At 43.9% G+C, this 23867-nt stretch overlaps 1 protein-coding gene across 8 annotated transcripts; it reads left to right on the forward strand.

The window, feature by feature from the left end:
* Positions 1-894: 894 nt before the first annotated feature.
* Positions 895-22397, forward strand: LOC120414652 (transmembrane protein KIAA1109 homolog). 8 transcript variants are annotated; one of them, XM_039575907.2, is made up of 18 exons: positions 895-1027; positions 1724-1858; positions 1921-5438; positions 5500-6042; positions 6107-6704; positions 7089-7190; positions 8592-9160; positions 10181-11867; positions 11927-12049; positions 12196-12214; positions 13247-13614; positions 13674-14712; positions 14999-15164; positions 15226-15588; positions 15649-20702; positions 20764-20970; positions 21031-21502; positions 21567-22397. In XM_039575907.2, the coding sequence occupies exons 2-18, from the start codon at positions 1754-1756 to the stop codon at positions 21790-21792; spliced, it is 15159 nt and encodes a 5052-aa protein (XP_039431841.1). In that variant the 5' UTR covers positions 895-1027; positions 1724-1753; the 3' UTR covers positions 21793-22397. The 8 variants fall into 8 exon arrangements, with proteins under 8 accessions (XP_039431841.1, XP_039431843.1, XP_039431844.1 ...); XM_039575909.2 differs by having other exon boundaries at positions 13379-13614; XM_039575910.2 differs by having other exon boundaries at positions 13382-13614.
* The last annotated feature ends 1470 nt before the right edge of the window (positions 22398-23867 follow it).

Below are 23867 nucleotides of genomic sequence, written 5' to 3' on the forward strand. Positions count from 1 at the left end.
TAGACAGTTGGACTAACAGTCCAAAGGCCGTCAGTTCGAATCCCAGGGTGGATGGAAGCTTAGGTGTAAAAAGAGGTTTGCAATTGCCTCAACAATCAAGCCTTCGGACACCTAGTTTCGAGTAGGAATCTCACAAGCGAGAACGCAAAGGCAATGCTGTAGAGCGAACTTTTTTTTCATCTTTATTTCATTGTATAATTCATTTAACTCGAATTATAAATTTGGAACACGATTGAGGTCCATGATAACAGAACAATTAAAATTATTATTTCGCAAATCCCAAACAAAAAAGCCCCCTGTTTCGCAGAGCCATCTTTAGGTTACAGCATTAAGTTAACATTTGTAAACAGATGCAAATGACGAATTTTTGGATCCATTTTCTTGAATGAAAAGTATTGTCAATTTTCATCAGAATTGAAACTATGCAATATAAAGATAAAAACTACATATTTAACCACACAATTCTCATCAAAATCTTATATTAAAAAACTCAAATTGGGTTTCATGCAGCCAATGTTTATCAACAAACCTATGATGGTGTGAGTGACCCCACGTGGAAAATTTTGAGACTCACAGCAAATTTGCCTGAATGGTGAAATTTATATTACCTACTCGACACAGACGACAATTTCTCAGATGTTACCAATATAATGTTTATGTTCCCTTCATACTTATGGGCTTACTATTGGAGAGTATACTATTCTCGAGACATTCTTTATAATCAAATGGCTCAATTACCACCAACCATCCTTCAAATCACGGCGTTGGAGCCGAGAACATGAGTTAAATGTGTTGTTCTTCATCTTTAATTCCAGTCTGTGGCAGTGTAGCGTGAATAGTGTAACATAGAACGTGTGTGTGTGTGTATAGACAGCATACAGATCCAGCTGACAGCTTCTGTCAAAAGGTGAAAACAAGATGGCGACGATAGTTGCAAATCAATCTGTGATGGCCAGTTTTTGGTAAAATAAAGTGGTTTTTAGTTCGAAAAATGCAAACAATTCATATTAATTAAGAAGTTTTAAGGGTAAGTGACAAATACATGTAAAAATAACTAAGAATAAATCGAAAACGGTGGCCTTTTTCGATGGAAGAAAATTGCACAACGCATACTCATTTTAGGGTGGGTCTTTATAAGGAATTTGCTGATAAGTTCCAATCATGCATAATCCAGCTGATAACAAATCACTCATCTGAAAATAGTGTTGTTTATTAAGCAGTTATACTGCAAACAATTTATTAGTCATCGCAATGGGCGGAATAGACATTTAAAAATGGTATCGATTTTTCCACCTCCATTGGGATAATCGATTTTCCTTGGTTGTCAAATTGCGCATTCCGACATTTATGCTGTCACCCATGAAAACACAACAGCTGGTGCTATTTCATGCTGGCATTTTACTGCCAGTATGCTGTTAATCCAATGTTTTTGTTTTGATGCGTTTGCAACCTGTTGCATTTTATTTTGAAACCCTTTCGAGTACTTGTGATTCCAATTCGAATCAACGCAGACGTATGATGCATAAGCGAACGTTGACCTTTGTACTACATTTCGTTGTCTGTCTTTGTTCAGACACTTGTTGCCTGTGAAGGTCGCCATCAAACGAGTTACTGCCGTCTCTCGACGTCTTCGTATTAGGCAATCGCTCCAAAGAGGACTATTGTATGTCTGGCTATGTAATTAATCTGTACATTTCTTGCTCTTGATTTGCGTACTTCACAGGATTAACGCTACTAACACAAACGCATCAAAATGAGTTACGAAGTGTCGGAGGAGCCCGATCTTATCTCGGACCTGGGCATCGGGCAGTTCAACACAACTCAGTCGATTGAGGACATGAAGCTGGACAAGAATATGGTAAGTATAATGCTAGTCAATATTGCTTTATTGTACTCTGATTGCACGCTTTCTTCTTTAAGGTTTGGTTGCTGCTGTCCCTGATCTCGTCAATCGTCTGGGTTGTGTACATCACATTCTACAATTCCCGCGTTTTCGGCTATTTCATCACCAAACTCGTGAATCGACTGTTTATAAAAGGAGCATACTTCAAGATAGGTTCGCTCAATGTTAATCCACTCGCTGGTAAAATCATGTTCCGTGACGTTGTTTACGTTAACTACGATTACACGGTTCGTGTGCAAGATGGTTACTTCATATTCCGATGGTGGCGTTCGTACGTCCCAAAAGACGTGTCTGAAGATTTGTCACATTCGGATACGCGCCTTTCGGTTATGCTGAATGGACTAGAGCTTCATATTTACAATCGATCCGACTTGTATGCGAAATTGGAGCAAACCTTTGGCCTCAAACCATCAATTCTCATCCCGACGGAGACTATGAGCGCCGAAGAGATAGTACGCTTCAAGGAGCAAGCAATGAACTATGAAAATCAAAGACAAACTAACGAACAGCAGGGCAAGATTAAAAAGCCAAGACCAGAAGCCATGACTGCAACTACATGGAGAGATTTGATCCCGGTGATCAAGATAGACATCTGTTCCGGAAGATTCGTGTTTGGGAATCGTCTTACCCCAACAACTTTGTCGATTTGTGTAGAAGAAGCTCACTGCGTTTATTCTACGAAACCAGCAGTGTCCAAATTGGACCATTTTATGCATTTTGTGAAGGCGAAAGTGGAGAATGCCAAAGTTTTACTTGCACCGAGTCCAAAATATACTGGCTTAGTGGATGAACCCCCACGCTACATGGGTGAAGGCTTTGTGGTCATGATGTCTAATAATATAGAGTTGTACACCTACATGGATGAATGCGGTGTAGTTCCAGAAGAACCAGTAACGCTTACGCTAACGAATGGTGATGTAGTGGAAGCAGCCCCTCCAATTTGGGGCATTGATATTAAGTGTGGCAAAGGAACGGATTTTAGTTACGGACCGTGGGCTGATCGGCAAAGAGATCATCTATTCAAATTTTTCTTTCCACCGGATTATCAAGCAATGCAAGTAACCAAGCCACCAAAACCAGGTGATCGACGAGAGGTTCAGTCGTTCGACATAAGCTTGTGCACGCTAAACGAAGCAACAATCGACATTTTGTTTTCCAAAGTAAAGGAAACGAATGCAGTGCATGTGAATATCGGAGCTGGTTCATATTTGGAGGTAACGCTGCCATGGATAACTCTTCAGGATGGATTCACCACTAAAGTCACTGGACAACTGTTGCATGTAGAAGCAACAACAAGTCTGCAGTTCAGAAGTCTTGCCGAGTGCGAAACACTTCAGTTCAATGTAAAAGTTCACTATCCGGTTCGATGGAATGAACATCAAGAATGGACGATTAATTTGACTGGTAGTAAAGCGACAGCATACATTGTGTTCTCTCACAAAGAATTTTTCCAAGATTTGATTGAAGATTGGGCATCAAAGGCACGACCGGACATTCTTAGCTTCGTTCCATACACGTGGAAGTTTGGAGTTATTCTGAAGGAGTTTGAAATTATCACACTCAGCAGCGAGTTCAACTGGATTGATTGTTCAAGCACGAATCAGGAGAATCATCACCTGGCGTTCTGTGGCGATTTGTTTGATTTGAGTTTCACATTACCGTTCGACGATTTTTTGCCTCTGAAAATACCAATCGTGTTTTGGATTCACGGAGAAGGACTTGATTTGAGTATGTACGTTCCCGAACAGTCGAGCAGCAAACCAATATTGATAGCGCTTGATAAAAATGCTCAGATATTAACACGCGATGGAAGCATTAAACAGCGAAGTGAATTAATCACTAAAAAGTGGCGGCGAGTTTGTCTACGATCTGCTGGTTGGATCGATTGTTGGACGGTTCCCATTGTGGCGCTTTCAATCAAATACATCTATCATCCAATGCCCCCACTAGGGCCAGATCCACAAGCTGATATTACAACTCCGGAAAAGGAGGAAATTCTTCTAAGTCCGATGCGAATACCGAAAATGCGTAAATCACCAGCCATTACGTGGAACGACGCCGGACAGCCTCGGTTTGATCCTACATCCCTTCCGCCAGACCAGGTATCTGTTGAATTGGAGATCGGTTCATCAATCATGCTTGCTTATGGATCAATCCTGAGGAATTTCATTCATTTGAAAGAAAATATCTTTGGCGAAGATCAATCATTCACCGACATGGAAAACTCCAACTCAAAATCAGGTAACGGCAATGCGAACAGTGGTGGATCGAAATCAACCAGCTCAAAGGATGATCCAAACAAATCGGTGTCCGAGGCAAGTGCGAATACAGAAGAGAAACCAAAACGGTTCGATCCTCGATTGTTCCGTCCACTGGAGGTCATTGTGAGTGTAACGATTCACGATCTTCAAGCACATGTCATGAAAAATTGCAACGAGAATGATCCACCATGTCCAGTTGTGTTGATTGAACGGTTAGGTTTCGAAATGAAGAAGAGATATAACGAAACGGAACTGCAAGTTTTGGTTAGCCCCTCTTTTCTAATATCGGCGGACAGCAGCATGCGGCCATCCAAGGATAAACACTTGAAGCAAGGTCATCTGCTTTTATCAGCGGTTCAAGTGCGGGGTCATGCCATGTTCAGCAACGAAGGACGAGCTCTCGAAGAGGAAACTCTGGAATATGCTTGGCTGCTGGAGGTTCAGTTGGGAAAGTTGTCCGGGAAAATGACACCACCCCAGCTGTTCAACGTTATAACCGGATTAGAAACGCTGGCTTTTCTTACTTTGGACTCTGAAAATGATCTTAAATCTCCAAAAACAACCCGTTACTGCCACCATGGCATTCCAACTAATATCTGTTCGCACACAAAAGATGACGCCAAGTACCGTTGCCCCTCAACGGAGGACATCAAATACCGCATGACTCGGGTGGCTATCGATGCCGTTGACTTTTATTTGGTTGAAAATGGAACCGCATTACACACGTGGATCTCTCCTATCCGTATCGCAACCTGTAATTTGCACGGTCAGCAGGTAAAATCCGGCGTGACTGGATTGATACCGACCATCTTGCTGCGACAGTTTGTATCCACAGGAGGACATTTTAGCCATAGTAATGGCAATTCACACAGTAACACCAACACTACCGGAAGTGGTCGATCTGCCAAGGCTCATCATCAGAGCTCGATGAAAATGGATTCCGAACGAAAGGAAGAACACCATAAACGACCTGATGATGTGAAACCAAAAAAGAGCATGGATGCACACCAACAGCAAGGCCCGTCCCACCGACGGGACTCCAAAGAAGATCCGTACGGATCGTTGCCCAATCGGCGTAACCACGAATCCGATTACTATCGTCGTGAAAGGGAAGATATTTACGCCTCGGTTCACTCGACCCGCAACAGTAATAGAGACATCGATTCGACCGAGCCCTGGCTAGAGGTTGGTTGTGTGTCGCTGGGTCCGGTGATTATTGAAGCTGCCTCCGCGCTTCCAATTCCAGAACACTGCCTGCATCTGGTTCAGCACAAGTATGTTTGATTTTATAGTTTTGATAAGGTTTTGGTAACTCATCGTATTCTGCCTTTTCAGCTATTTGAAGCTCCATGACGAAAAATCTAAAAAGTTGTGGTTCCTGTGGGCCAACACTAGCGATCCAATCCGTTGCGGATGTGTTGGAGGGTGTGCTTTCTTCGGTTCTAATCGTAATGGGCCACGTTTCTTCAAACCGTCTGCTCAGGATCTTCAGGATTTCATCAACATTGCCCGGTACCACATCCATCCGAGCTCCCGCGAGTATGGCTTTGGACAAAGTTTACTGCACGTCGATCAGTTGGTTTTCCACACACCACCGTATAGCTTGCAGCCGGTTTCGCTGCAAGAATGCTACGAGTACGTGGGCAAGCCGAATCTTCGCACAACGCATGCCAAGTCTCCGCTGCCGCCGAAACATGAATCTATTATGACGCAGAAGCAAAGCGACATTTCTCCCAACAGTACGATGATTCGCAGTGGAGGGGCTGGAAGTGATAAGTCGGGCAAATCGTCGCTAGAGCGCGTTAAGGAGAAGGATAACGGATCACCACTAAGTGCGGACCGCAGCAGAGGACGGCGCTTCTCGTACACTAGTGCAAGGTAAGTTCAATTGGGAGATTCTTGTGGAACGACAGACCTTCTTACATTTCTTACATTTTAACAGACAAAACACAATATCCCATGACGTACCGTACTATCGACTGCTAGAGTCAAGTCCTAAGGCCAACAGCATCAAGGTATCAACCCCAACGGCAATGCGCGACTCAGAGTCTCGTCTCCTGACACCAAAGGCGATCAAGGTGCAAGCCCCGAAAACGAGTGCATCGGATTCGCGCCTGACGATGGAGTATTTCCAGGGTGACGACTGTCAGATGAGTACGTCCGACGAGCTCACAGAGCTGTCCCAATCGGCACCTCAGCCCCATCCGCTGGAGTCCGATTCGGAACATTCGCTCAGTCCGAAGGTTCCTGACGAAGTCATAATTCGAGACGTTCAGCGTACCGTTTCGTTGACGTCGGAAAACCCATCAGAAGCATTCTTTTCGGCTGATGAAGACCTACATGCGTCGCGAAGTTCCAGCCTGAAGGCAACCACAGCTGACATGTCTACGGTTATACCGAAGAAACGGTTTGCATCTGATCTGAGCATCGTAGGGCCAAATGAACTCGAGGGAAAACTGTCGACACACCGAAGTGACTACGAAATTCACACTCCTGAACATCGTAGTCTACCCATGAGACCGCAATCTACGGCAGAACTGGTAAGAATCATTCAAACAGCTAAATTTTACTGCATGCATAGGAAAATTCAGTTTATGTTATGCATGTTCGAGACAGCGTCCTTTTTTTCCGTATCCCAGCGTAGAATATAGACTCAAAACAATTTGTTAATACATAGTTTGTTTTTTACGCATTCCTTCAATCCAAAAAAAATAATAACGCAAAACTTCATGTTCAACTCGATCACGTGGCAAATAATGAACACCACCCACAATGCAAAATCAATTGCAACCTGCCAAATCAATCGCCTCTCTGTTACCTCAACCACCACCACAAAACACCATGTAAATCCCAACAATCAAACAAAAAAAAAACAAAACGTGTCGCGCGCATCACCAACTCCTTTCCTCCCACCACCACCAAAGAACGAGGAGGAGCGCCGGATTCATGGTCTAGCGACACCCCTTCGCAAATTCAGTAACATTTCACCGCGGCCCGAGTTCCGCCATTTCAAGCCGGTTTATGACGTGAGTAAAATACTACAAAATCTAGTAGAGATCATTAGAAAAGCGCTGTTATACAGTGTAGTAACATTTTATACATTTTTTTTTTGTTTTTTTTTTTATGTTGCTATACTATGCTTGCTTTCATTTGTTACTTAAAAAAACTTAATTTTATTTGTATTCCAGTTTATTTCTGTTTGAAATTGTTTCGTTACGATTTTTTTGTTCTAATACAAATTGCATAGGGCCAAAACTGAATTACACTCTAATTGGTACAACAAGGTTCGTATGCCATGCTGCTAAGCTTGTTTGCTTTAGAAAAGTACCATTCATACAACTAATATGATCAAATCATCCTGTGCTGAAAACTTTACATTATGATTCCCTTAAAAAGTCGTTTAATGTTTTCTGGTTCACTGTTATCGAAAAAATGCTATTATTATTATTTGTTATGAATGGCAATCTAACCATTTGGCCAATATTCACATGCAATAAGACGTTAGACAATTAAGATTTCTTTGATTCACAAAAAAGTAAGCAGTAGTTTCGTCATCCACAGTCACCCAAATTTACGGGATATTTCCGTTTAACAGTTTTGTGTGTAACTCATCTACATCAAATGATGCGAAAAGTTGTATTATACAAAGCAAATATAAAATGAAATTTTTTCACTGCTACACACACTTGCTTCTATACAAGATAACGTAGATTTTCACCTTTTCATTTAATTAATATAGAGTAGTAGCCTCTGAAAACATCATCAAGATTGACAATGTTGAAACCACTTCCCTTACAGGATCACTAATCAAAAACTTGATATTAAATAATTTGTTCAATTTTTTTACACTTTGTTTTCTGGAGTTTTCTCCAAGTTGCTTTCGTTTTTATCAAGTCATTTAATGTAATACTTTTTTTACATATTTACGACGATCAGACAAACTGACAATTAAATAATAAATCATTTGTTGAAGATTTAATATATTTAATGAATTCCTTTATTTACTGTCTTCATAAGTCAAACAGTTGATGATTAAAAACGATTTACTACCATGCGCCTCCCTCCTTGAACTGTATCTACATTAAAATGTAAATTGCCATGCGTCTCCATCAAACTGTACCTTACTAAAAAGTTCAATTGCTATGCGTCTCCATTAACACTATGTCTTACTAAAAAGTTCAACTACCAGGTGTCTCCATGAAAACTCGACCCAAACTAAAACACTAATCAAATGATAAGCTGTAAAATCATGGAGATTTTTGATGGCATTTCCTTGTACCTTTTTCACAAGCGTAAGATTCTTGAATTGCGACGTCCAGTTGAGTGTACTGAAGATCGACGACGGACTAGACTGACTTAGGACAACCTTTGATGGTTTATTTTTAAAATTGTACCTTCACCAAACTAATGTCACACAATTTTCGCAGGTTGATCCTCACGACTCGTCCGAGTCGCACTCACTCTCGTCGAGTTCCTTCATTTCGGCAATGTCATCCCAAGAGGACATCACCCTGGTGAATTTACACATGCAGATCAACCGTCCGATCGTCGACTCGCCACTTCTGATGGCCAGCTACGTGACCCACCTGGCGCAGGTGCGGTGCTCCAACTGGTCCCACTGCTCGATGCCGTTCGGCGCGGACGCATTCTCGATGCCCCTGTTCCAGCAGAACGACGACGGAGGTTTGGTCTACATCGGGAGCAAACTGGTTCCGCACTTTGACAATTACTCGCACTGGCGCGAAGTGAAGGTCATATCGCGATACGACGGAAGCGGCCAGCAACCGACGTCCTCGATGTCCACCCTGCCGAGGCCACACCCGTGGGACCCGAGCGTTATGGTGCGGGGAAGTTTCGAAAAGCAGGAAAGCAAAGAACACGAGAATGAATTCCTGAGCTCGCAAGGAGAGACGGCCACGAGAAATTCGGTGGTGGTGCGGTTCAAAGGGCAGGTCGACATCATGGTCACACCGCTATTGCTGGAGGGGTTGCAAAGGTATGATTTTTTTTTGTTTTTATTTCATACAAATACACAAAAGCACATATAAAATAGAACACAATACAAAATAATTAGGAACGGGATGCTGTACTTAAGCATTGTTTCGTTTAACTCGGACAAGTGACTCCAGTGGTTGGCGAAATGAATCCGTTTCCAGTGATGGGTTCGGAAAGGAATCTTCCAAGAAGCCTGCAGTTTCTGATTTCAGCGGTGCATCGTTATTCAACGGATTTCGTCTGTGACGATAGTTCTGGCCTTTGGCTATCGTAGGAAAGTAATTAGAAATTATTACTGAAATTGGGCATGTGAAGTACTTACAATTCCGTAATTTACTCTTCAAAAAATCAATCCTATTGTGAACGTTACGATCCAGTACTGCTTTCGCACTCCAATCGTTACCATACAGCTTAACATCGTCTGCAATCTGATGAGTAAGTTTTCGTGGAGGAGGCTTCTTCCTAGGCTTGGTTACTTTTTTGGTACGTGTCGGCTTTCGCTTGGTCACCTTTGCCTTCGTTGGCTGAACCGTTGTGGTGGTTGTTGTGGTCGTCGTAGGTTTCCGTTTCCTGAACCACCCCCTGAATGAGGCAACCTGATCTCGTTCATCTCCAGCAAAGTTACTGACCGCCGCGGAATCCGAACATGGTTGCTGCTGGCATTCACGTTTATTTTTCCGATGATCGGTTGCATCCTCCATGGCCATCAACTTCGACAGTCGGTTCAGTTCGCGGGTCGAAAGCCGGGACAATGCAGCGGACAACTCGGCATCGCTGAATGCGTTAAAGTTTTGACCTGTTTCACGTTCATCTTGATCGTAATCGTAATCTGCCGATTCGTACTCGTAATCATCTTGACCATTGTCGTTCACTTGCTCCGAAAAGGTAGCATTTATTTGAGTAAGCAAACAGATTAGCGAAACAATGCTGAAGTAATGGAAATGTGTCATTTTATGGGAATGATCAAGGCATACTGCGATGTTATCAAACTAAACTCGTTTTTTTTTTCTTTCCATTCAAGAATGGTCGAGTCGTTGATCCCCACCCTATCAACGCTGCACCCACTGACGATCATCAACGATACGCATGCGTCGTGCGTGCGCAAGGTCGAAGCCGTCAACATCCTAAAGCGTGATCAATCGCTCAGCTACTGGTCCCAGGTACACTCGAACTCGAAACGGTCCACAGCGGAGCGTAACCTGCAAGGTCCCGGTGGTCCCGTCTTGACTGACGTGTACGAAGAAAGCATCTCCACCCAGTTGCAAGGTTTGGTTGTGCTGCCAAAGGTTAACGTAACGATGATTCAGAGCTCTGTGATTGAAGAAGTGATCTCGTTTGCTGCGCTGGACAACGTTCAGGAGTTGAGCTGTGCCTCACTGTTGGCGGTGTGTTTTGAAGGAGTCTCGACTAGGTTCCATCTGGGTAAGACTACCAAAGCTTCCATGCATACCGTCTATACCCAGCCAACGGTTCGCAGCGGAGGTTTAAAGAAAAGTGGGTTGATTCGAGGAACCAGAGCGCTGCTAGCGCACCTTTCCTCCCAATCGCGACCGGATAACGTCCCTGGGGAACCTGTTTTGCTAGAAACATCGGAGAAACAACTCGAAGAGTTGATAATAACGTTGGACGTAGGAAAGGCGCATGCTCAGCTGAGAAGGCTGAAAAATGAACCGATAGCTGTGCAAGACTCACAGATCGTGATAACAGCGATTCCGACGCACCGTACGCGAGCCATGTTCGATTGCACTAAGATCCCCGAAGAACCGGCCGTGGAGGGCAACTCCGGCATGGGATACATCATGTTCGAGTGTGGACTGGAAGGAGTGAGTGTAAAGATCGTCAAAAGATCGCAGTTTGAAAAATCGGAAAATGCTGAAGAAGCCCTGAAGCCGGTTCCGCCACCTGAAGTTGTTAACTCAGAGGTTAATCAAAATAGTGTAACGGGCAACAACCCACTTAACTTGGTCACACTTTTGAACGAAGCTGGTGGAAGTATGGCCGCTGAAGCTTTGGCAAAAATTGGCATGAAGAAACCCTCTACTCCAAAAGCGGGAGCTGCCAAAGACAAGAGCATTACTGAAACTCGCGCCAAAGACAAACCCGTCGATAACCGAACTGCTCGCGAGCGATTCTCTTACAAAACAGCAGAAACACCTAACCCGGATGAGGATCAACCGAAAGACCAAACTCCACAAATGGGATCAAATGGTGTCGGAGATGAAAAGGGCCCTTTCAACGCGCTGATACCAGCCAAAAACAACAACGGCAAAACTTCATCTTGCGTCATCGACTTCAAAACAGTCTGGTTCAATTTTGCCGCCCCTCCGAGATCCCCAATCACGCGAAAGATCGATTACACCCGGCTTGATTGGAACCTTCTGAGCACGGCATCGCCGGCCATTACAGCTTGGATGAACCCGAGCAATCGTTTTGCAATTAAAGTTGTCTCCATGGTTCGAGCAATGTACGTGCGACGCACTGCTGTCCTGGTCGCTCTTATGGCTGATGCTTGGGAAAGACAAACCGTCCACAGACCGATAAAGAGTCGATATCCAGGGATGTTCACTCCACTGGCCAAAACCCTACAGGAGGATCCAAGCTGTTTGCTGTGTACCATGCTGCAGAAATATGTCCTAGAAGAAACAGTCATCAAGGTCGAGAATGACCTCAAGCAGCAGTACATTCCTCAGCTGAGCACCTTGAGACAGGTATAATTTGTGATGAATGTCACGCGTTCGACATTTCTGAACCCAAACTTTATTTTCAGGCCGTCATTGTACTCAGTCGTCAGTGGAAAAATGTGCTCTACAATCCTATGCTATTTGAACATCAGTACAAGGGCAAGCTGAACAATCCAATCAGTGTCACCTTCTCCTTGCCACAAGATGAGGTAAGTTTTGTAGTAGGTACATGTCAAATCATCACATTACTTATCACTTATTGAGAGAATCCGCATCAAAAATTTCTTGTCTGCATAACGTCCATTTCGGTCCTACGATCAACCTATCCAATTACACTAAAAATCTCCCTTTTCAGCGTTATAAACCGATTTGGGGTAAGTTCAACACGTTGAACGTTCTCCATTGCGCGTGTTGTTTCGGGCAAAAAAGAAAGAACTCAGTGTCTAGTACCACCATGTGTTGATATGCATTTTTGTTTTGTATTTTGTACTCGGATCGGAGAGGCTTTGTTGTTAATAACCCGAACCTCTTAACGGCGCGAACCAATTAACAAATACACATACACACACACACCTACACAGTCACACAACTTGAGTGTTAACAAGAACACGTTTCCGCTTAATCTTTCATCTGCCTCATGTAGAATTAGAAGTCTTTTCATGCCATTTGAATTTTTGAAATTTTCCGTTCTCGTTCAAGGAGACGAAATGAGTTTATTTTTTTCAACTGTGAAAAACGTTGAAGCGAAAACTAAGTTTGTAAGATTTTGTCGTGGTTAGAATTTTTAAAATGATCTTATTGACACTTTTTGGGTAATAACCCAGTTTGGATGTGAGTTCCAAAGTGATGCAAAATATGCGCAGCAATTCCCAATTTTTGGCAGAAAGAGCCTCCACCAACACATCGATCGACCGCTTTCATTCTCGCCTGAAACTATCACTATGGCTTTTCTTCTTTCCTTGCACAGGACGCAGAGGACACGGATGACATTGACGCTGAGAATTATCCGGTGGGTATCATCGAAAACCACCCCCTGATTGATGAGGAAAATGAGCGCACAATGTTGCTTGGCCAAAGCGTGCAAGCTCAGCACCACCAGTCGACGGCCACAACCGGTGGCCATCAGCACCACGGTAATGAAAACGTTGATCAACCAACCCACAATCATCCTCTCTTCTTCCGTCCATCTTCTGTTCTGCTCTTACTCCCTTCTTTCGTTCTTTATCTATCCTCTCTGATCTGTGTTGATTTTGTCTTTTTTTTTTGTGTACTTTGTGTTTTATGTTAAAATATGCTTTTTCAAAGGTTCTGTTAATTGTTGGTTTGGGTTTATGTTTTGTTAGTAGTTGCCCCTCATCCTATTTCAACAATATCTCGATTTGCCTTCCCCCACTTTGTTTCGACAGTAATCAAAATGCCAGAGGAACCGGTACAGATCCACGTAACCAAGCTAGGAGACTCCATTAACACCTCTCCCAGTACTAACAACTCGAACAAACTACGGAAAAAGTCCTCGGTAAAGAGTTTTATTCCTCCAGCAGCACCTTCCTCGCGCTCTAGCATGCAAATGTTCCCAATTATCTTCGATAAGCACGATCCCCAGATCGAATACGGAGCGTTGAAGGAAGGTTCGTTGCCCTCAGTGTGCAGTTCGTCGGACTCGATGGACAAGCCGTGGACTCCGCCACCGAACCAGAAAGAAGATCTTTACTCGTGGATGGCGAAGCAACAAAATGGAGCCACCAAAACTAGCCGCGACAAGGAGAAGCACGAGGTTTGGGAATTAAGCTTTAGACAATTATGTCAAATTTTGAAACAATAACTTCATTACAGAATGTTCGTCAAGCGTCGAAGAATCGTCCGGAGATTCAATCGGTTAGGTTTATGCAGGAAAACAATCGGATTCTTGATGCACATCTCATTTTTGAACCGATGCTAACCTGCCTCGGAGTTATGCCCCAGCAGATGATCAACAATGTGTCCAACACGGATGTTTCCTCGCTGGACAGTCTGGGTACCAATTTATCTCTCGTATGTTCTTTCGATACCATGCGCATCGACATAGTCGTGAGCGAGGCTGGCGATTCCAAAAAACCAAAGCCAAAGATGGGAAAAAAGAGCAACGGAAAGTTTTCGCTTATCATGCCTCCAGAACAACCTGCTTTCTTGTGTGAATATGTTGGAGTTGAGTTGGAGTTGTTGCGAATGACGGACGGTTTCCCGGACGACACCAAGCATCACATGTTGTACATTTCCAGAGGTCAATTGAAGAAACATACCAGCACTGTTATAAACTTCAGCCTGAATTGCAAGTATCTGTCCCAGCAAGTGAATATGCCCTTGCTAAGACTACTTCATCAAATCACAAATATGTATCAAAACGTAAAAGATGCTCAGAACGAGCTTCGCGAACATCCGGAAACTGGAAAGAGAAGTGCTCCGTTGAAGGATGAATCCAGCCTGGCCTCGGAGATCAATGATCCAACACTGATGGGAAGTCTCAACGAACCGTTGATGACCCACATCGATAATGCAATCTTCGACTATGCCGACGAACGGTACGACAAGTTCAACGAAGACATTCCAGCAATGCGTCACGAGCTACGACATTCCGTCAGTCGGTCAAAGATGCCCAGCTTGGGCCCGTTGATCCCGCTGACACCTTCACCCAACTCGCGCAATAGGCCGCACAGCTTCGCTCAGAAACTACGCAGCACCAGCAAGTCCGTGAAGGGCAAGTTGGGCTACACGAACCTGAACGATACGATCACCACTCCGGTCAAGACCAGTCCCACGGCGTTGATATTTTCCGATGCTCTCTCGCTGGACGCGAAGAACTCCATCACCGGTGGACTCTCCAGCACGTACGGAGGTAGGTTTGTGTGTTCTGTGTTGCCGTGATGTGGCATTGAAAATAATCATTGCTGGTGTTTTGTGTGTCGATCATCGGTGTTGCAGAAATATTCTCATTTTTTGTAAGAATATTTTTGCTGTGCTGCTCGTTCAAAAAATCTAACAAGTGTGTTCCATTCGTCAATAACTTTTTTGTTGGTCAAAATCAAAACCTTGATTGGAATATTCCTTCTTATTATCATATGGTTATCTTCAATACCGACACATCAACGCCAACCGACGGAACCGCTTGCGCCATAACGTAGGACCCAATGTAAATGAAGCTTTTGTAGATTTTACGGCACCGTTCGATCGATCAACGTTCACCGGACCGATTCACAGCATGCTGGACACACCAAAGTGCTGGAAAACGGTCTACCACCTGCTGGATCTCTACTCGGCGATGCCCGAAACGAAAACTATCGCGCATCGGTAATACTCCATTTTATCAGAACTTACTCTACGGCAAACAATAACTGTAACCCTTTTCCAGTGTATCCCTATCGCCGGATGCCGTCGGCCAAATCCGAGCGCGCAAGTATAACCTGCTACATGACAGCAAAGGATTTTCCGGTCGAGAAGACGACGACATCGGATCGGGAACACCGATTCCGAAAGACGTTGGCGTTCTGGCTCAGGAGCGAACCCGGCTGGTAGTGTTTGGGGTAGCTAAAATTCATCGCACCCGACTGCTGGCCACGCTTAGCGGGTTGAAACTCGAAGCGGAAATAACGGCGCTTCACAGTAGCACCACGTGGCGTAAAAAGTCACGACCGGCTTCGCTGGAATGTTCCCTTACGGGTCAGGTGGGACGGGCTATGATTGTGCTGCTGGAAGGGGTTCCACCAAATCAGCAGTAAGTATTGACAACGCTCACTATTTGATCATTGTCTTTAAACCCTTATAACCATTTCAGAACTGTCGTTAAAGTAACTATCGGAAAGAGCCAAACACTGTACTCAAGCATCACACGCAAGGGCAAAGATAAGAATAACGGATTGCTCTCAATTGGAGTCGTCAACATTGACATTCCCCAACATCCGGTTGCACTCCATGGAATGATGACTCGTGGATCGAAGCAGATCTCTTCCACCCTGCAAGAACTCCGTGTGACGAGAAGCTCCGCTCGAATGACTCGACAGAACGAAGAGCCGGAATCTCCGTTGCACAATCAACGTGAATCAAGGGATAAGACTCCTACGGCTCGTAAAGCAAGTTCGGCTACCGTAAAACCGGCTCCAGCTAATCCAAGTGGATTACTGCAGCCTCTGGTAATGCAATTTAACATAATTCTGCAAAGCTTATCCGTGACAGCAGCCCTGCTGCCGTCCTTGCAAGCTCAGTACAAGATGGACCATGTGACATCAACAGGAGTCACTGGCAGTAAGGCAAAATTCACGGTAGATTTGCCAAATCACAGTCTGAGCTTTACCACCAAGGTTCAAACCACGGAAACCAATTTACCATCAGAGGCATGCATCGCTCTACCCCCGGTTCACGTAACAGCTGAATATGTTCCCGAAAATTCCACTGAAGAAGCCCCAATGGACGGAGTTGTACTACGACAAGGAGGATATCTGGACGCTACGGCGGAAATTGGAGTCTTTGAGCGTTGTCTCTCTACAGACCTCCTGAACCACCTCGTATTCGTTCAGAAGGTGTTCATGAAAGAAGTCAACGAAGTTGTGCAAAAAGTTTACGGAGGCGAGAAACCAGTTCCGATTTGGTCGGAGGATGCAGAACCAGATAATGGATCACAAATAAAAAGAATTTTGTTCTCGCTAAACATCCGTGTAAAGCGTATCCAATTGACCGCTACGACGCCGTGTAATTCCGCGGTGAGATTCGAAACAGGTCAACTCGATTTGCATCTGTCGAACCGGGTTAAGAATCTTGCCGAAGCATCAAACACCAAGCTATTTGGCAAAGCGCAAATCGATCTTAATCTTTCTCTCGGACAAATCATCAAAAATGTGATTTTCGATGAAGCTGAACCGGAGTTCCAGCAGCATGCATTTTTCAACACCACAATCGGACTTCGCAATGCTTTCCAAGACGAAATGATGAACGATAAGGAGCTTGTGTTGATAACCTTAAAGAGACCACTGATCTACGTTCAACCGATTGCCGTTGACAAGGCCATCCTGGTTTGGCTCAACTATAAGAACGCCTACGAATATTGGACCGAGAAGCGAGCAAATCTCAACAAAGAAGTTCTGATGGCCACCCAACAGGTATTTGAGAAGGTACCGTTTGAAAAGCTGAGTCAACATCTAAACACCGCAAATCTATCGACACTGTTCCTGCAATTGACCGTGGAAGATATGGGCATTTGCTTACCTCTCAACCAACCACCACAACAGTGGGGTAATCGCTCGGTTGGAGACTTCGAACAAAAAGGAGCTGTAGTTATCACGCTAGAAAACACAATAATTTCCGCGTGTAGTTGTGGCTCTCTCGTCTCAAAGGGCAAGTTTGTTGGCCTATGTCTTCGTTTCGCCGAGGATTTTGACTCTTCATTGGACGAGTGGAAGCCCAACATGAACGACTCAAGCATCATGAACTTGTGCGTCGTGTCCGAAGGAACGTACGAAGTTTGCTCGCGTACGATAGCGGCCAAACACCCGGACAATGCCAAGTGGTTCCTCAACGTTAAGTGGCAAATGGAGGGGGTTGATATCCACCTTGACGTCAATATTGGCAAACAACTGTCCGCGCTGGGACACACGCTCACCATGCTGACCGGATCGGAAGACGACGAACCCATTTCATCGGACACGCAGGATAGTGACGACGCTGATCAAGTCGATGGAAACAGGACTTCGCAAGAGTTTGGCGCCAAAGGACGAAAATCTGTTGATTCGCTACCGTCATTTTTGTTCGACACTACTTTGGATCCGAAGAAGCGATCGCTGCTGATGGAGAATGAAATTGCTGAACAGACAAAGACTGTTAATGATCTGAGAACGCTTGGTGCTTCGATCAAGACAATTGAAAATGAAGAGAGAAGACTGCAAGAGCTGCAAGCAATCTGCTACAAGTATTTTAGAAGGGATATGTTGCAGAAATGGAAACGACCTACAATTCGTAAAACTATGCTCAAGTCTACAAACCGGTCGCGATCTTTCATTGCTCCATCGCCTACCCGCGAGGACATGATGGAGTCCGGAGAATGTTCCACTATGATGGAAGGGATGAGCGGCAACGATGGTTTGCTCAACAGTCTGCAAGAATCCCCGAACTCGGGTCCATCTAGGAGTGCATCACTACGGGTAAAGATACCACAAGCTAGCCGAGTAACCTTCACCGATGCCATGCGCCAATCTTCGTTGCCAAGTGCGGATTCCGATGTGGCGTATTCGGATTCTGGCCTCGATTGGCCGCGCTACGATTCAGCGTCACTGACTTCGGAGGTTCCACACCTGTTGGAAATCGACGGTGAGCAGGTTGAGCTGAGGAAGAAAAGTCCGAACCATCCGCAGAAGCAACAGGAGCCGAATATTGACTTTGAGTTGGACATAAAGGTACTGGTGAACTCTGGAAAGTGTGTTCTGCACACAAAGGATGTGACAGACGACAAGATGACTACCAGTGTAAGCACCACGGTGAAGCAACATAAACGGGAACGTAGTATTGGCACAGATTGGGGAAGTCCAGTTCCACCGAGGCGAAACAAGGAAAAGTCTAAAATGAAGTACAATTCACCGTACACGGTGCTAGTGGATCTAACCATCTTTCACATTCCGGGTTTAGACGTAAAGCTGCAGTACCAGTCCAAGATAATCGACGACGATGTTTCACCACGTTACACCACTAGCGATCCGTTTGGAGTTACTCGAAGACATGGATCAAAGCGAGCAACTCTGTTTGCGTGGATGACCCTGCAGAGCATTCCGGAAGAAACGATCATTTCACCCCACATTCTGGAATTCTTAGAGCAAACACTTGAGCCAATTCCGTCTAAGGTTCTGTCAATACCATCAAACCCAGTGAACCTTCAAATGTTGGAGAACAACTATGCTGCTTACGCCAGTTTTCCTGTGGACGTAGTCGTTTACTTCCATATGCAACCTTCAACGTTCCGATTCTCTTGTCTACCTGTTTCAAGGGTCGAATGCATGCTTCAACTGCCTAGCTTGGACATCATTTTCAGCTCTAATCGCCAAGAAGATGAACAGCCATCGACCACGGGTTACGGAGAAGGAGAAGGAAAATCCGCGGGAGGTTTAAGTGTCACTGGGTGTCTCGCGGATTTTAACGTGTTCATCTTTCACCCGTACGGTAAAAAGACGAACCTGAGGGAATCGCATCAATATAGTCCGTTAGCGGATAGTGAACGCAAAGATTCGCTGAGTATCAATGTAGAATTTGTCAAGTTTCATATCACGAGGTCGAAGAAGATCAACTACGAAGCGGGCATGAGTCGGAAAATGTCAGATCAGTCCAAGGCTATCATACGGTTTTCTACGATCGTGGACATTGGATCTGCTTCGTTCAAGTATGACATGCGAAGGCTAACGGAGATTCTGGCATTCCCCAAAGCTTGGTACAGGAGAAGTATTGTGAGGAGAATGTTTTTAGGAGATTTGAGCGTGCAACAAGTAAGCATGTGTGATTTGGAGAGCGTATCAGAAGACTGCAGCAGCATGAACATGAACGATCCGGACCCATCAGAGGAACGACCGGAGCCACTGAGCAGAGATAAATTGAAGTTAAGCTTGGATGGCGATTTGCCTAAGCATAGCATGGGCAGCACGAGTTCCTCTTCGACGACGGCGCGATTGAAGCATCAAAAGTCTTCAAGCTTGGACTCAAATACGTCTCCATCGGATGTTAATCAGATAACTTCGTGGGAGACTCTAGTCTTGTTTGCAGTAAACTTTACCAAGCTGAACGTGCAAATGAACATGGGAAATGTGATGGGAAATATAGTTTGGTTGACAAAAGCTTTCCGAAGTGATGGACGGTTAAGTATTGGTAGCACCGGTCATAAAAATATGTACATTGGAGTTGGACTGGGAGGATCTTCGCTGGATGCCAAGGGAGGAATTGTTGGTGGTAACATTGAACTGAGTAAAATTGACACTTTCATTCATATCCGGGAAGATCCTGGCTGCGAACCGGACCACAAGGTTGGAATTAAACTGATGGCACTGGAGTTGAAGTTCGATTACATGGGAACCAGTGTCCTCATGACCAGAATCAGTAATCTGAGTGCTCAGCTGCGAGATCAGTGGAAATTCTCCAAAGATCATGACTTCAGCAACACTTTGCCTACAAACTTACCGGCAATTATACTGATCCACGGAGACTTGTCCTGGGATCAGCTTCAAATGATGATTTCAAAATCAACGACCGCCGACATCTTGAAGATGTTCTACAAATTGGAAGAATTTTTCTCGCAGCAATTCAAATCTTCCAAGCGAGTGTTTTCGAGTCTTGAACCGCGGCTGGCCGTGAACAATTCCGCCAGTGTACGACGCAACGATTCTACGAAGAAAAGTTCAGCAGGTCCATCTATTGCGGAACGTGAACTAAGTGTACATGACGCGCGTCACCACCGTCACTGGCAACGTCCACTGCGGCAAACGAAGGGACTGTGGCTGTCAACGCTGGGAGTCCCTCTGTCAAGTATCGGAACCGTGCTGGGTGGGACCATGGAGTTGCACGGTAAAAATATTTCACTCGCCTGTTTCCATGGCATTAACTTCAAGTCCAAGTCGTGGGCCTTGTTCAGTTTGAAGGAACCGTGCATAAATTTTGCCACGGAAGCGCAACACGTAGAATCTACGGAGGAAGTGCACGTCATTCAGACGCTCACGTTCGGGCTGGGCATGAACACCCAACAACCGTCGCAACATCACTCGAACGCGACCGTCGTCCGGATGACCCGGAATGTGATATTCCCACCGCAGTTCAAGACACTGCACGAATGGTTCCATTATGCATTTGCCAACAGTGAAATTGATGGTATGTTTTTTTTTTATTTCTTCACGATTGCATTTTTCAAAATACTTTTGTATCCTTACAGCCGTCGATCGCTTCCCGGTGCTGGAACGTGACAAAGAACATCACACCAACTCGATTGAGCGCGCCCGGGGAACTGCTGGTGGTGCAGCATCTCACCCAAAGCTGCAAGATCCGAATCACAACAGGGAAGTCATCTTCGCTCTGCCCAGTCTTCAGCTGCATTTTAAGACGGAACACATGCAAGGAATCTCGACGCCGGATGTTTCACGTAAGTTTTGCAGATCTTATGGTAAATTACCCTTCAACAAATTCTTATTTATTTCCACAGAAGACAAACCACTTGTCGAGTGCAGTTTCATTACAGAGTTTGAAGATCACATTTTTGTCACTGTGGATGCAGATGCGTTCTTCTTTCTGCATGATCTCATTACTTCATATCTAAAAGAGAAGGATAAAGTGCTTGGTACGATAACGAGTGCGCGTCCGGCTTCACCGAATCCGCACCCACCGGCACCATCCCCATCGCCGACACCGTCATCCCAGTCAAACTTGAAACCCGGCCGAAGCAGCACCTCGAGCAACTCTTCGACCCAGGACTTGTCCTCGAGTCAGTCGATTGCTAACGGAAGTGCGGTCAACATCAATGAAGCCGGAACAAGTTCCAAGAGTCGGGCCGAGGAGAAACCAGCCAGTACAAAGCACGTGAACATTAAGGTGGAAAAGTCCGACGTGGAAATGCTCATGAGAACGGACTGGCGGCATTTCAACTGTAAAACTTGGCATTTGGAACCGACTGTTAGGTAAGTTTATCTTTTCTAGCTTTTCAACAACAGTTTTAACTTTTTATTTAACCCAACTTTACAGACTGCTATCGTGGGCTGGCAAGTCCATTGAGCCGTACGGCATCGACTACATTCTGAACAAGCTTGGCTTTAGCCACGCGCGAACGACAATTCCAAAATGGTTGCAGCGTGGTGTGATGGATCCGCTGGATAAGGTGGAGGCACTGTTGATGCTTCAACTGTTGCTCATGGCAAAAGAAAACGGAACTGACGAGAAAGAGGCCGCCCGAAATCGTTACGCGGAGTGAAGGTAAATGTATTGCTACTCGTTATCGAAATAGTCTGATTTAAACTCAATTATCATGATAATCACCCAATTCAGAGCAAGATTAAACAATGTTTAGTGTTTGGAACTCAATCGATGTTAGAAATTGATCTGAGACAAAAAACTGCTTATCTCTCTCTAGTCCTTGCTTTGAGCAACATCACAAAAGACTAGGTTTGTTCGAAATATGGCGGGAACTGAACACGAGATGAGTAAATGAAGGTACTACAAGCTTGAGATATATTATTAACGTTCCTTTAATTGTTTATTATGGGTGGTATTTGTTGAATCAAATTGTGTACATGGTGCGATTATCTCTAGAAAAAAGTTTTTTTTTTATAATTAAATTGGTGTTTGTAAAAGTTCCTATTTTCTATGAAATTCAAAATTGATTACACATCGAGTTAGGTTTGGTAAATTCTATGTATGGTTTGATATTTTTACTCAGTTTCATGGTAAATTTCGAACAAAATTGGGAACAAACCTTCGTCTAATGTGTATTTTTGTGCACGATTTGGATTGCTTCGGCAATTCAAATATATCTGCAATAATCTTATATAAATAAAGCAATAATGTCTATCAAAATTATTACACCTTTACCTTTACATATTAAAAAGACAATCCGAAAGCCAGCATTATATTTCCATAGTCTTTCTGTACTACACAAGTGGTCTTAAATCATATTAATAAGATAAGATATTACAGGATGTATCGGTATTTTCTTTCAGCACCCGTTTTTTTTTAAATTGGATCCACTGACCATAGTTTACTCATTTTTTTTCGCGTCAAGGAAGTACTTTATTTGTTTTCTTCTTCCATTTTTGTATCGCCAAATGGGGTGAATCGGGACAGCAGTTGTTGTTCTATTCGGAACCAATCAAAACTATTGAAATAATGTGCAATAACGTGGCTAAGACACTATTCGCCCCACGAGTCCCGATTCGCCCCAGATGACTGATTTTTAACAGCATTTATCTTGTTAAATTGTAAAATTTTTGATAGTATCATGCCTTCAAGCATTATCTTCTACCTGTTTTGTGTTTTTCTTACTTTTTAGTCACGATTTCTGTTTTACACTTTTTTGCTATAAAAGTCATAATTTTTGCAACAAATATCTTTATTTTTCATTGAGATCATATGAAATTAGTTGTAAAGTCAATGTAAAGTAAAGATCTGGCCGATCTCACATTGGGAACCTGAATCCGGAACATCCGTAGTGGCAAATCGGAATCGGTATCTGGAAAATCCAGTATCTGTTCTTGATATGTGTGACTCAAAACTGGCAAGGGAACAACATTTTTACCCATTTTTTGCTCAACAACTCTCAATTTTTGACTAAAAATTTTGCCATTGAAAATAATTCGTGCTTACCATTTCATTAGGGCACATAACTTTTCTAAAAAAGAGTTTAGAATTAAAATTTCCTTCTGGTGCTTTGAAAGGGCATTAATCTAATTGCGATATTTGCAATAGGTAAACAAATAATGGAGGTAGACTAAAACAACTTATAGTACAGAAAGAATACGATAATAATCTGAATACCAAAATAAATGCTATAAACACATTTTAAAGAACAATCGCTAACTGGGAAGATTAAAAAAAATACAGGAAAAGGAAGGAAATTGATTGTTTGTGATAATAGATAAAACACAGCTTTAATTTTGATAATTACTTATGAAATATATTTTAAATATTGGAACATTCTTATAACTATATTTAACCACGTTTGCAAGGTGAAGGAACAATTTGTACTTTTTTACTTCTCAGCCTGAAGATATTCAAAAACCCGTTTTGAAAACAATTTAGCAGTGCCGTCCATTGGTTGAACTTTGTGCCAACAGATCGATGCTTCGGAAAATTGATGCTTTCGGTGGTGCAGGGCTCGACTGCAGGCTGTGATGTCCGTTGGGTTTAAACTGTTTGTTCACCTGGTGGAAGTGGTTCTGGCCGTCCTCCGATGTACTGATCTTGCGCTTAAGTCCGCGTTCCGTTGGGCCAGTTAGCTCTTCCGTGCTGCAAGCTGAGCTATCGGACTGTGCCGAAGGCGACGGAGACGGT

Source organism: Culex pipiens, chromosome 2 (assembly GCF_016801865.2).
Source record: "Culex pipiens pallens isolate TS chromosome 2, TS_CPP_V2, whole genome shotgun sequence".
NCBI lineage: Eukaryota > Metazoa > Arthropoda > Insecta > Diptera > Culicidae > Culex > Culex pipiens.